This window comes from Octopus bimaculoides, chromosome 28 (genome assembly GCF_001194135.2).
Source record: "Octopus bimaculoides isolate UCB-OBI-ISO-001 chromosome 28, ASM119413v2, whole genome shotgun sequence".
Taxonomy (NCBI): Eukaryota; Metazoa; Mollusca; class Cephalopoda; order Octopoda; family Octopodidae; genus Octopus; species Octopus bimaculoides.
Window position 1 is genome coordinate 13,105,042 of NC_069008.1, and position 13,459 is coordinate 13,118,500.

The 13,459-nt window shown below is 39.1% G+C and overlaps 3 protein-coding genes across 3 annotated transcripts in view; 2 read left to right on the forward strand and 1 right to left on the reverse strand.

Annotated features, from left to right (window-relative positions):
* Positions 1-3,694, forward strand: part of LOC128251175 (zinc finger protein 271-like) — a 6,471-nt gene extending 2,777 nt beyond the window's left edge. Inside the window, exon 2 of the mRNA XM_052977703.1 lies at positions 1,393-3,694. Within this exon, the coding sequence (XP_052833663.1) occupies positions 1,800-3,083 (1,284 nt within the window). The 5' untranslated portion in view covers positions 1,393-1,799 and the 3' untranslated portion in view covers positions 3,084-3,694. The remainder of the gene's footprint in view (positions 1-1,392) is intronic.
* Positions 1-12,175, reverse strand: part of LOC106877955 (zinc finger protein 665-like) — a 52,448-nt gene extending 40,273 nt beyond the window's left edge. The window contains exon 1 of the mRNA XM_052977784.1: positions 11,715-12,175. The gene's annotated coding sequence lies outside the window, so the exon portion shown is untranslated. The remainder of the gene's footprint in view (positions 1-11,714) is intronic.
* A 50-nt stretch (positions 12,176-12,225) lies between these two features.
* On the forward strand, positions 12,226-13,457 carry LOC106877946 (zinc finger protein ZFP2; the record flags this gene model as incomplete). Its single annotated transcript, XM_014927027.2, has 1 exon — positions 12,226-13,457. A coding segment is annotated over exon 1 (969 nt), but the record flags the coding sequence as incomplete, so codon positions are not given.
* Positions 13,458-13,459: the final 2 nt, after the last annotated feature.

The following is a 13,459-nucleotide window of genomic DNA, read 5'->3' on the forward strand; positions in this document are numbered from 1 at the left end:
AAAACAAAAACATTTTCAAACAGTTTCGGATAATCCTCCCAGCTGATCCTGTTTGCTTGTAACTTTCTTTAAAATGTTTTTGTTTTCTTTTTTTTTTTTTCATTAAATTTTCCAGAGATTACTTTTAAATGATGCAGAATACGATTATGCGAGGAGGGAAATAATCAGAAAAAATATTTTGCAGGAATAATTCTTTTTTGGAACAATGGATCTCGAAACACAAGGCGGCGAACTGGCAGAATCGTTAGCACGCCGGGCAACATGCTTAGCGGCATTTCGCCCGTTTCTACGTTCTGAGTTCAAATTCCACCGGGGTCTACTTTGCCTTTTATCCTTTCGAGGTTGATAAAATGGGTGTCAGTTGAGCACTGGGATCGATGTAATCGACTTACTCCTTCTCCCAAGCTTGCTGGCCTTGTGCCAAAGTTTGAGACTAATATTTATAGTTTTATGTGTTTCGAGATTCACTGTTCCAAAAAACATTTAGTTCACATTCTCTCGAAATTTTATAAATCCTTGTGATGTTTTACAGGATTACTGTCCATACTGGAGCACCGCCCTAAAGGGTTTTTAGTTGAAATCAATCCGAGGACCAATTATTTGTAATCCTAGTACTTATTCTATTGGTCTGTTTTGCCGAACTGCTAAGTTACATGGACATAAACACACCAACTTCAGTTGTCAAGCAATGGTGGGCGGGGGGACAAACACAGACACAAAGACACTGTAAATTCGGCACCGTATAAAAAAACAAAAACATTTGTACCGAAAGCATATAGAAAGTTTGTTTACATAAAAACAAACACGACCTATCATAGTTTTTAAATTTGACAGAAATGGAGAGGCTGATTCGCTGGTGTAAAGGTAGCACACTTAGTCGCATTAACAAAGGGATGTGGGTTCAACTCCCATGCAGACAGGAAAGCCTTCTTTTTTCTGTCGAGGGCTTATATGCCCCTTTATTAGACTATTTTCCTTAGACATTGCACGGTGATCGCCATAAGCTTTAAGCTTATTTAAAAATACCACTATTATTATTTACAGAATTGTAAACTCAGCACTGCATAAAGTACCATTTTCACCAAAAAAAAAAAACTATATATATATATACATACATAGAGAGGGCTTCTTTCAGTTTCTATTTACCAAATCCACTCACAAGGTTTTGGTCGGCCCTAGGCAATTGTAGAAGACACTGTCCCAAGGTGCCATGTTTGATGGGCTTCTTTCAGTTTCTGTTTACTGTATCTACTTACAAGGCTTTGGTCAACTAGAAGTCATGTAGGGTTCATGCAATTTGTGTAAATTAAAAAAAAAAGTGTTGAGGTAATAGTTTATCAGTATATAAATGTAGCAACCTGTGTATCTTATACTATTTATTTATAATTTCAGATTGGCTGATGGCACTGGTATCAAAGAATCATTTACATCAGACAAATCATGTAAAGAGGACAGCATAATATTGAAGCAGAAATAACCTTGTGTGTATAAATCCATCGGAGAATTTATGTGAAATGTTGCTTCTTAAGATAAGAAAAGCAAAAAAATCTTTACTTTCAGCGTCTAAAATATTACAAAATGAGTTTGCATACCGCTCCTAACTAAGAACATTTGGATAATTTGACAAAGGCTCTTGCATCATCTTCAGATATCAATGGCAAATTGGTGTTGACGAAAAAATATAGCAGTAGAAATATATATATATATATAAAGAACAAATTATATAAACAAAAACGAGAAGGAAGATATTTGTATCATGAATTTGTGAGGAAGATAAAGGACTGAGTTTAACTGAAAAGATGTCAGATGAGGCTGGAGAATCATCATATGACTGTGATATCTGTAAAAAGTCATTCTCTCAAAAAGGTAACCTTGTTAAGCACAAACGTATTCATACAGGAGAGAAGCCATATCGCTGTGATATCTGTGGTAAGTCCTTCTCAGGAAGTAGTGACTTAACTAAGCACAAGCATATTCATACCGGAGAGAAGCCTTATCAGTGTGATGTCTGTGGCAAATCATACACTCAGAAAGGTAACCTAAGTACACACAAACGAGTTCATACAGGTGAGAGACCATACAACTGTGATGTCTGTGGTAAATCATTCTCTCTCAATCACCACCTGATTGAGCACAAACGCATTCATACAGGAGAGAGACCGTATCATTGCAGTAACTGTGGTAAGTCCTTCACTCAAAGTGGGAAATTAACTACACACAAATGCTTTCGTGCAGGAGAGAAGCCATATCATTGTGACATGTGTGGCAAATCGTTTGCTCGTATAAGTACCTTGAGTAAACACAAGTGTACACATACAGAAGAGAAGCCATATCATTGTGATATCTGTGGTAAATCATTCTCTCGAAATGATAAAGTAACTTTGCATAAACGTGTTCATACAGGCGAGAAGCCATATCACTGTGGAGTCTGTGGCAAATCATTCTCTGGAAGTAGTAACTTGACTAAACATAAGCGTTTTCATACAGGAGAGAAACCATATAGTTGTGACATCTGCGATAAAGTGTTCTCTCAAAGTAGTGACTTGAGCACACATAAGCGTATTCACACAGGAGAGAAACCATATCACTGTAATATCTGTGACAAATCATTCTCTGGAAGTAGTAACTTAAGTAGGCACATACGCATTCATACAGGAGAGAAGCCGTATGATTGCGATATCTGTGGTAAATTATTCTCTCGAAACGGAGACTTAACAAAACACAAACGTATTCATAGAGGAGAAAAACCATACAGCTGTGATATTTGTGGTAAATCATTTTCTTGTAGCAGTGATTTAACTAAACACAAACGAATCCATACAGGAGAAAAACCATATAACTGTGATATCTGTGACAAATCATTTTCTGGAAGTAGCAATTTGAATAAACACAAACGTATTCATACAGGAGAAAAACCACATCACTGTGATATCTGTGGTAAATCATTCTCTGGAAGCAGTAATTTAACTATACACCAACGTATTCATACAGGAGAAAAACCATATCACTGTGATATCTGTGACAAATCCTTTTCAAAAAGTAGTAACTTAATTGCACATGTAGCTATTCATACAGAAAAGTAACTGTATCCGTATCAAACTTAATTACATCATACAATTAACCTTTCAAAATGTTTCCTCCTGCTAAAATGGGGACTTAACCTTTTGGGCTTAAGAAATTTATCATACTTATCAAGCTTCTCTTTTTGGGATTGTTTTACAATCATTTTACCTAGCCTGACATGTTTAGTTGTCTTTTAAGACACACAGGAATATATACAGTTTGTTAAAGCTTTTTCCTTTGAGAAAAATATCATAAGTAACCATAAATGTATTCACACACAAAATGATGTATAACAGTGTGTGGAAACACTTCCGAAAACTATTTTATGTATATATTTATATATATAAAAGTCATAAATGACAGAGAAATATTAAGATCAACTTTTATTTAATTAAAGAAAAAGCCAGATATCATGGCAAATTTCTTTCGTTACTCAAAAACATGCAAATAACTTATATTACCATATTTAATAATTAATAAATTACTTACATATCTGCATTATTGCAAAATGCAAACAATTTGTTCAAAATAATGCAGAATTTGAACTGTGTCGTCAGGTGAAAGAAAGTCTTTACAAATTTGTCTTGATATGTGGATTTTTCTTTTGTTAAATAAAAGTTCATATCTTGTATATTACTGTATATCCTATATACCCCTTCAAAAATACCTCATGCTCGAATGAGAACTGTGTGTTGTGTAACGTTAACCCTCACCCCTGTATTAACCCTCTATGTACCCACGTTTCACTAGTCACTACATTCCCCACCCCAGCACTCTTTGCATTCATGTATAGTCCCTACTCCCTACTCCTGCACGTTTGGCAATACTCTACCATCCCATTTATACTCTGATCACCGCACCTTTAGGGTATCTCCTGGCACTTCGATACTCTCTTCCTCTCACGTGTCTACTCTACAGCAAGACACCTGTTTTTTTATCCCTCTGTCACACTAATCCTCTCATAACCTGGCACAAAGCCACCTCCTCTAATGCTCCCCTACTCCCAAGGCTCTTTGTTTTGCAAGTTACTTGGTGACCCAGCCAGTGCTGGTGCACCCATTGTGGTTGGTATCTGGAAGGGCACCCAGCCGTAAGGACTATGCCAAAACAGGCCTCACCAATGCTGTTGCCATGTAAAAAGCACTTTAGGTGATTGGTGTTAGGAAGGACATCCAGCCATAAATCTGCCAAAACAGACAGTGAAACCTGGCCAGTAGGGTGAAGTGAAAGTAAAGGCTAAAATGTTGCTATATTTGATTGCGAGAAAAATGCTAAATTTTCACTGAGATCAATTGAGGACATTTACTCCCTAAACTCCTAAAAGGGGATATTTTTGTAAATTTTTTACAATAGCAGAGTTTGGAGGGAGTAAATGCCCTTGATTGCTCTCAGCGAAAATTTAGTATTTTTCTAGTAATCAAATATAGCAACATTTTAGCCCTCGGGCATTTTTTTATTTTCACTCCACCCTATATACCTGTGTGTGCAGGTATATAGATTGTGTAATCTAGGATGGAGTGAAGATAAACAATTGAGGAAGCTGAAAATGCCTGAAGCCTAAAATCTTGCTCTATCTTATCACTAGAAGAATGCTAAATTTTCGCTTAGATCAGTTAAGGGCATTTACCCCCCCCCAAAGTCCGCTATTTAAAAAAATTTACAAACATACCCCATTTTTGGAGTTTAGGGGGCTTGAGGGAGTAAATGCCCGTGGTTGGTCTCAGCGAAAATTTAGCATTTTTCTAGTAATCAAATATAGTAACATTTTAGCCCTCGGGCATTTTTTATTTTCACTCCACCCTACTGGCCAGCCTCTGTCAGACCGTCCAACTCATGATGACGACATATTTTTCTACTACTTCCTCTCCATTATTTTACTTTTGTTTTATTCTTTTGCTTATTTCAGTTATTGTGGCCATGCTGGAGCATCTTATTTTTTTTATAAACCTAGTACTTATTCTATCAGTCTCTTACGCCAAACTGCAAAGTACGTAGACACATACACAAATATATACATATATACACGACAGGCTTCTTTCAGTTTCCATCTACAAAACCCACTCACAAGACTTTGGTTGGCCCAAGATTATAGTAGAAGACACTTGCCCAGTGCCACACAGTGGCACTGAACCTGGAAACATGGTTGGGAAGCAAGCTTCTTACCACATAGCCATGCCTTCTTAATAATTATAATCATTTACCCACTCACCCCACACACCAGATAAAAATATTTCATTGTTTATACAGTCTGCTCAACCACCTGAATATAATGGCCATTTAAATTTCAACCCAGTTTAGATCCAATATTTATAAAGTGTTTATGTATATATTTTTTATATATCTAGCTATATTATACCAATTATTACATATTTCTAAACACTATCTTAACTAATGCAAACCAATATTATTTTTGTATTTTCTATTAGTTCAACTTACATATTTAGTGTCCATTTATAATACTAATGAAGGTGCATGGCTCAATCGTTAAGAGTGTTGATCTTACGATCGTGAGGTTGTGAGTTTGATTCCTAGACTGAGCTGTGTGTTGTGTTCTTGAGCAAGACACTTTATTCCCTGTGGCTCCAGTTCACTTAGCTGTAGAAATGAGTTGCAACACGTTGGCCTTGTTAACTATTGTACAACCCATCAACTCCCTAAGAAATGCTAATCTCAATGCCGCCACTAATAATGAACCTAACGTGGGTCCCTCACCAAATAACAATCCCTTCACAAATTCATCCAGAACACCCCCTACAAACCTATGCAGCTTCAGACGTCTAACCTCCTGTCCTTTAGGTAATTGCTGTCTCACAAAAAACAAGTGTACAGTATCAGCTGCTAACTTTAACAACATATATATCACTTCATGAGTGGAGGCGCAATGGCCCAGTGGTTAGGGCAGTGGACTCGCGGTCATAGGATTGCGGTTTCGATTCCCAGACTGGGCGTTGTGTGTATTCATTGAGCGAAAACACCTAAAGCTCCACGAGGCTCCGGCAGGGGATGGTGGCGAACCCTGCTGTACTCTTTCACCACAACTTTCTCTCACTCTTACTTCCTGTTTCTGTTGTACCTGTAATTCAAAGGGGTCAGCCTTGTCACACTGTGTCACGCTGAATATTCCCGAGAACTACGTTAAGGGTACACGTGTCTGTGGAGTGCTCAGCCACTTGCACGTTAATTTCATGAGCAGACTGTTCCGTTGATTGGATCAACTGGAACCCTCTTCGTTGTAAGCGACGGAGTGCCTACAGCATATCACTTCATGCAGCACCACCCCCTCAAGCAAGTAAACACTATGCCAGTTTCATGTCCCAAACAAAATCCAACAGTACATTTCTATCTCAGCTTATCCATTAGCTAAAGAATGATTCAACTCCAGACATTCTCAAGTGGTCCATGGTCACTTATGCCAAACCATACAACGGCTATAATATCAAGTGTGATCTCTTCATAGCTGAGGTCTTAGCTATTATGCAATCCACAGATTATGTTAACGAACGCAGTAGTATAATTTTTCACTTGCAAACATCAATCAATAAATCTATTCTCAAAACACAAATAACAACAAACCCCACCTACCGCATCTTTTCCCCTAAACTTAAACTTTTCTCCCCTATTTACCCTCACTACCACTATATATTAAACCACTAATATATTCCCATTAATTTCCCTATAATTCCTTATTGTTGTTTATATAGTTTCTATCTTTCCTTACCATTTATAATTTTTCTTCTCTTATTTCACCTGCTTTCCCTCCTCCTACCCCACTTTGTAAACTTACAAGTACATACACCTCTACTACTTCATACTGTAAACTTTCTCGCCACACATACATTCTTTAATTAATAGTAGTAGTTGCTACAATTCTTCTCCATTCTCTTGATGTCCATTTCTCATATTATGTGGCTCTTGTGCGGGTGGCATGTAAAATACACCATTTTGAGCATGGCCGTTGCCAGTATCGCCTGACTGGCCTTCGTGCTGGTGGCACGTAAAAGCACCCACTACACTCTCGGAGTGGTTGGCGTTAGGAAGGGCATCCAGCTGTAGAAACTCTGCCAAATCAGATTGGAGCCTGGTGTAGCCATCCGGTTTCACCAGTCCTCAGTCAAATCGTCCAACCCATGCTAGCATGGAAAGCGGACGTTAAATGATGATGATGATGATATATATATATATATGTGGGAGAATGTACGAAAAAACAACAACAGACGAGGACAGGTGGTGTAAATAACAAAAGGATGTATTAGTATGACGCTCGGGAATACGGAAAGTCTTTGACGTTTCGAGCTACGCTCTTCAACAGAAAGAATACGGAGACAAGGAGAAAAACATGGAGAAAAAAAATTGAATAGTGTTCAGTCAACGGTCAATCATAATATATATGTATGTGTGTATGTAAATATGAAACAGTGAGAATAAGTGCTCAGCACTTTCTTTGAATTTTTATCCACCAAGATTCCCACCTCACTCAATTTCTTGTTTTGTTTGTGAGACTTGCGAATTCCTGTGGTTTTTATGCTTTAATCCAAAACGGAGACAAACCATTGTAGTACTGGGTACTACAATGAAGCAGTGGCCAGGGCTGGGTATACAGGGGAGATTGTATACATACTACTTTTGGATACCTCCCAACACTGAGTTAAATAACCATGTGCATATGATGCTAGGCAGCCCGGTTTTACGTCCTCACAGATATAGGATAGGTACACAACACTCCACAAACATGGTTACTAAGGAATTAGACCATAAAGAAAATCTTTTGTGCAAATGCCCTACATCATCATCATCGTTTAACGTCAGCTTTCCATGCTAGCATTGGTTGGATGATTTGACTGAGGACTGGTGAAACCAGATGGCTACACCAGGCTCCAATCTGATTTGGCAGTGTTTCTACAGCTGGATGCCCTTCCTAACGCCAACCACTCAGAGTGTGTAGTGGGTGCTTTTACGTGCCACCGGCACGAAGGCCAGTCAGGAGGTACTGGCAACGGCCACGCTCGAAATGGTGTATTTTATGTGCCACCCGCACAGGAGCCAGTCCAGATCTATGAGAAAACTCGATACCAGTAAGGAAGGTATTGTGGGATGCTTTGTTCAACAGCATAGAAAGCGGAATAACTGAGCATGCGAGTGGAATATAAAGTTGAGCCCTCCTTTTCCATTGAACATTGCATCCAACCTATCTGGCATTTTCTTTAGCACACTAGACCAGTACCTTCCTCCCACAAGCACAACATGACACTGCTACACATACTATCGACCCCGTCCCCACAAGAGTTCAACATTAATAATACACACTTTCCAAACTTCAAGACAACCTTGCCAGCTTCACAGTATACCCAATCAAGAAACATAACCCCTAAATTAATCCCCTGGCCCCTTTTTCATTCCTCTACTTTTTTCACAACAGTTGCTGACCGGTTGTGCAAATCCTTTTCCAACGATAGAGAGCAGTCGCCACATTCCCTTCCATATCAGCTCTGATGTCCGTAAAGTTATACAAGCAGTTTGTTACCTAACACTCCATTGAATTCTTTATGTGGAACTGATTGGTAAGATCAGCCTCAGCCGTGATGGTCTTTTAATACCATACATTTCAGATAATATACCCATTCTACTGACAGATATACGTGTGAATCTTTTCTCTGACTTATGATCTCTTAGATGACTCATGTATATATATATATATATATATATATATATTCATTTAACTTTCATTGTCCATGCTAGCATGGGTTGGATGAATTAGCCAGTGCTGGAAGGCTGCACCAGGCTCCAGTCTGATTTGGCATGGTTTTCTATGGCTGGATAACCTTCCTTACACCAAGCACTCTCAGAGTGTAATAAGTACATTTACGTGCCACCGGCACAGGTGCCGTTTGCATGACACCAGTATCTGCTGTGACTGCGATTTTACTTGGTTTGGTGGGTGTTCTCAAGCATGACTGCCAAAAGTCTCAATCATTGCCTCTGTGAGGCCCAATGCTTGAAAGAAACTCAGCCACTTTACCTCTGTGAGGCCCCATGGAAATTGGCCACAGGCCTTAGAGCTAATCTAGCAAAGACCAAAGTCTTAGTAAATAGGAAGGCCAACAAATCACAATTCCCTTCAGGTAGATGGCCCTGCTTAAGCTGTAGAAAAGGCGTAGGTAGAAACAACATAAGATGCACACAGTGTAAGCTTTGGAAACAAAAGGTGCAGCAATATCTGAAGAAGGGTAATAGGGAAACTAGCTTTTGTATATGGCAGATGCACAGGTACAATAAACAATATAAACGGACACCCATCAAATGCTGGCGGGGGTGCACCTAGCTTCCGTTATATAGGTGACCAAGTTAGAAGTGAGAATAAGATAGGCTGGGCAAAGTTCAGTGAGCTCCTACCTCTGCTGGCAACAAAGGGCCTCTTACTCTCAGAGTGAAAGGCAGACTTTATGATGTATCTGTGCAAACAGCTACGCTACAGCAGTGAAACATGGGCTGTGACATAAGGACATGCATACACTTGAAAGAAATGAAGCCAGTATGCTCCACTGGATGTGCAATGCCAGTGTGCATGTCCAACAGAGTGTAAGCATCTTGAGAGAAAAGTTAGGCATAAGACATCAGATGTGGTATGCAAGAGAGACGACTGTGCTGGTATGGTCATGTGATGCATATGGACAAGGACAGCTATGTAAAGAAGTGCCAATTTCTAACTGGGCGGAACCTGTGGTAAAGGTAGACTCAGGAAGACATGGGACAAAGTGGTGAAGCATGATCTTCAACCTTTGAGCTTTACAGAGGCAATGACTAGTGACCAAGTCATTTGGCGATATGCTGTGAAGACAAGTCAAGCCAAGTGAAATTGTAGTCATGGCTGATGTTTGTGTCATGTAACTGGCACGTAAAGTGCTGCTGGAGCATTGGGCCTCACAGAGACAAAAGTGGCTGAGTTCCTTTCAAGCAGTGTATATATATATATATATATATATATGTATATATATATTTGGAAATGACATGCTGGTCTGCTTGGTATTCATGCTGGTTTCTCTGGTATGAATGTTTCAGAGTGTTTGGGTGTCAGTCTGGGAACATGTACCAAGAGTGATAAAAATCATACATCCAGTCAACATCGCTAGTGATGGTGATGTTATGCCTCCATTCATCTTCCCACACGGCCTCAGACTCAACATAGAGGCCTATATCAAGTGCCTGGAGGAGGTAGTGCTGCCCTGGGTCAAGAGGGTGGCTGCTGGAAGACTGTGTCTGGCAACAGGGCTCTGCACCATGACACACAAGCAGGGGAACCCAGTCATGGCCGTCAGACAATTTATGCAACCACATCACCCCTAACATCTGGCCACCTAACTCCCCAGACTGCAAACCCTTTTATTATTATGTGTGGGGCACAGTTGAGTGAGATGCCATCAAAACCCCTTCTAACACCAAAGATGAAATGAAGGCAACAACTATGGCAGCATCCACCAACTTAAACAAGGAGACCATCCAGAAGAGTTGCAGGAGATACCGAAGTCGTCTGGAGGCTAAGGTTGAAGCCAATGAAGATTTTATTGAATAACTTTACTTTTGAGTATTTCAAGACATTTTTATGTAATTTTGGTAAATGTATCTGTTAAAATGAGATGTCTGTGTTATTTTCATCTTTCATAATTTAGAAGACTGTTTATTCACTGCACCCTATATATGTATGTATATATACCTATAGTGAAGGCGCAACCATGAGGTTGTGAGTTCAAATCTTTGACCAGGCTGCGTGTTGTGTTCTTGAGCAAGACACTTTATTTCACGTTGCTCCAGTTCACTCAGCTGTAGAAATGAGTTGCGACATCACTGGTGCCAAGCTGTATCGGCCCCTTTGCCTTTCCCTTGGATAACATCAGTGGCATGGAGAGATGAGGCTGGTATGCATGGGCAACTGCTGGTCTTCCATAAACAACCTTGCCTGGACTTGTGCATCGGAGGGTAACTTTCTGGGTGCAATCCCATGGTCATTCATGACCAAAGGGGGTCTCCACATATATATATATATATATATATATATGTAGGAAATTGGTTATACACCATTAGGTGTATACCCACTTCCGTACATTAAATTCGGAATAAACAACGTAACGCAGAACGCAGAACTATCAACACAACAATATTTATTTATGGAGGAAAATAGGCAGCTTTAATCTTGGTTGCTGAGACGCCTTCTGTGAGAGAGCATGGTTGCTGAGACGCTGGAATGTTATTGTGAGCTGTCCCCAGAGTTGGAATGTTGGAGAGACAGCTTGACATGACCATGCTCATGGCCGCCCGGCCGGGAAAAGAGAAAGAATCAGGGCACCAAACTTGGATATTGATGACTACGCATGCGCATGAGACAAGGCGTTACTACAATATATATATATATATTAATATTGATTTCAAATTTTGTCACAAGGCTAGCAATTTTGGGGAGGAGTTAAGTCGATTACATTAACCCCAGTACTCAACTGGTACTTACTTTATCGACTCCAAAAGATGAAAAGCAAAATCAACCTCTGTGAAATTTGAACTCAGAACGTGAAGAAAGATTAAATACCAGTATCTGGTGTTTAAAGAAATAAAAAAAAATTTAAGGAAAATAATAACAAGGGGAGATAAATAAATAAACTTACCTAGACTTTGGCTACAGCCATCAAAAAGTGAACAAAAGTTTTTTCCTTTCGTACGGAATTCCTCCATATAAATTCATGTAAATATGAAACGAATAAATTGTCTGACATTCTAAATTGACGTAATTTTCTTTTTACACGCATCCACATTTTAGAGAATGGGAACCTAATTATTTCCCCTTTAATTTTTATTTACTTCTTTATTCATCAGATCCTGATAGATTGAGTCGATTTGTTCGACTAAAATTCTTCAACACGGTGCTCCAGACTATGGCCATAGTCTAATGGCTGAAACAAGTAAAAGAACTGTTGATTACAAGTGAAGGAACAGATCGATGCGGCACTTCTACTGGCTTTACGTTCTGAGTTCAAATTCCGCTGATGTTGGCTTAGCCTTCCATCTTCCCCACAAAGTTTTGAAACCAGAAAAAATTATTGCAGTCGTTTTCTTAATTTAATTTTGCTAGGGATTTTTAACTTGTGTCACCGGCGTAATTTTTAGAGAAGCAAAAATTGTCTATGTCACCGTCTTCTTGCGGTCAGGGCAATCAGAGGAATGTTTTGGTTCTGAACTTGCTCGGTTCCGCTTTAAGTCTGAATCATTTATCATTTGAACATTATTACTTAACGATGAACATTCTAGTGGCAAGTAGAGAAACCGTATTATAATCACACACATTTCCCAACTTTTAATACTTTCCGGAGAATTACTATGGAAGGTGTTATTTGCTTGGACACTTCTAACACAAATGTTTTTAACGATACACTGACGAGGAAATGTTACATGTTGAGACATTAACCAAACAAAGATCATTACAGGGCAATATTACCAAATATCGCTGTGGGACTTGTAAGAAGATGTTCTCTTCGGAACAGGAGTGCTTCGTACACAAAGAAATACACAACAAGGAAACTCCTTTCCAGTGCAAAATCTGTGGGAAATATTTTGTTTCTAGCTGTAATTTAATAAGACACAAGAGAAGGCATTCTGGACAAAAACCATTCCATTGTAAAATATGCGGAAAGTCCTTCGTCTCTAGCAGCGATTTAACAGAACACAAAAGAATCCACACCGGAGAAAAACCTTATAATTGTAAAATATGTGGTAAATCTTTCATTCAAAGCTCACATCTTGCAGTTCACAAAAGAATACATACTGGACAGAGAAAGTTCTCCTGTGAAATGTGTGGGAAATCTTTCGTCAGTAACAGCAATTTATACAGACACAAAATGACACACGTTACAGAAACCCCGTTTCAGTGTGAAACGTGCGGTAAATCATTCTCTGATAATTCTACTCTTGTTGTTCACAAACGTAGTCACACCGGAGAGAAACCGTTTCATTGTGAAATATGCGGGAAATCGTTTATTACTAACGGTCATTTAACGAGTCACAAAAGAGTCCACACGGGAGAAAAACCATTCCGCTGTGAAACGTGTGGAAAATCTTTTACCACGAACAGTAACTTGAAAACACATAAGATAATACACACTGGAGAAAAATCGTTTCATTGTGACATATGCGGCAAGTCGTTTATTAATAATTCGAATCTCATTATTCACAAACGGAGTCATACTGGAGAGAAACCCTATCGTTGCGATGTGTGTCGTAAAGCATTTGTCTCTAATAGTGTTTTAAACAAACACAAACTATTACACATTGAAAAAAAACCTTTCCACTGCAAAATATGTAGGAAATCATTCTCTGATATTTATAGTCTTGGATCTCATCAAAGAATCCACACTGG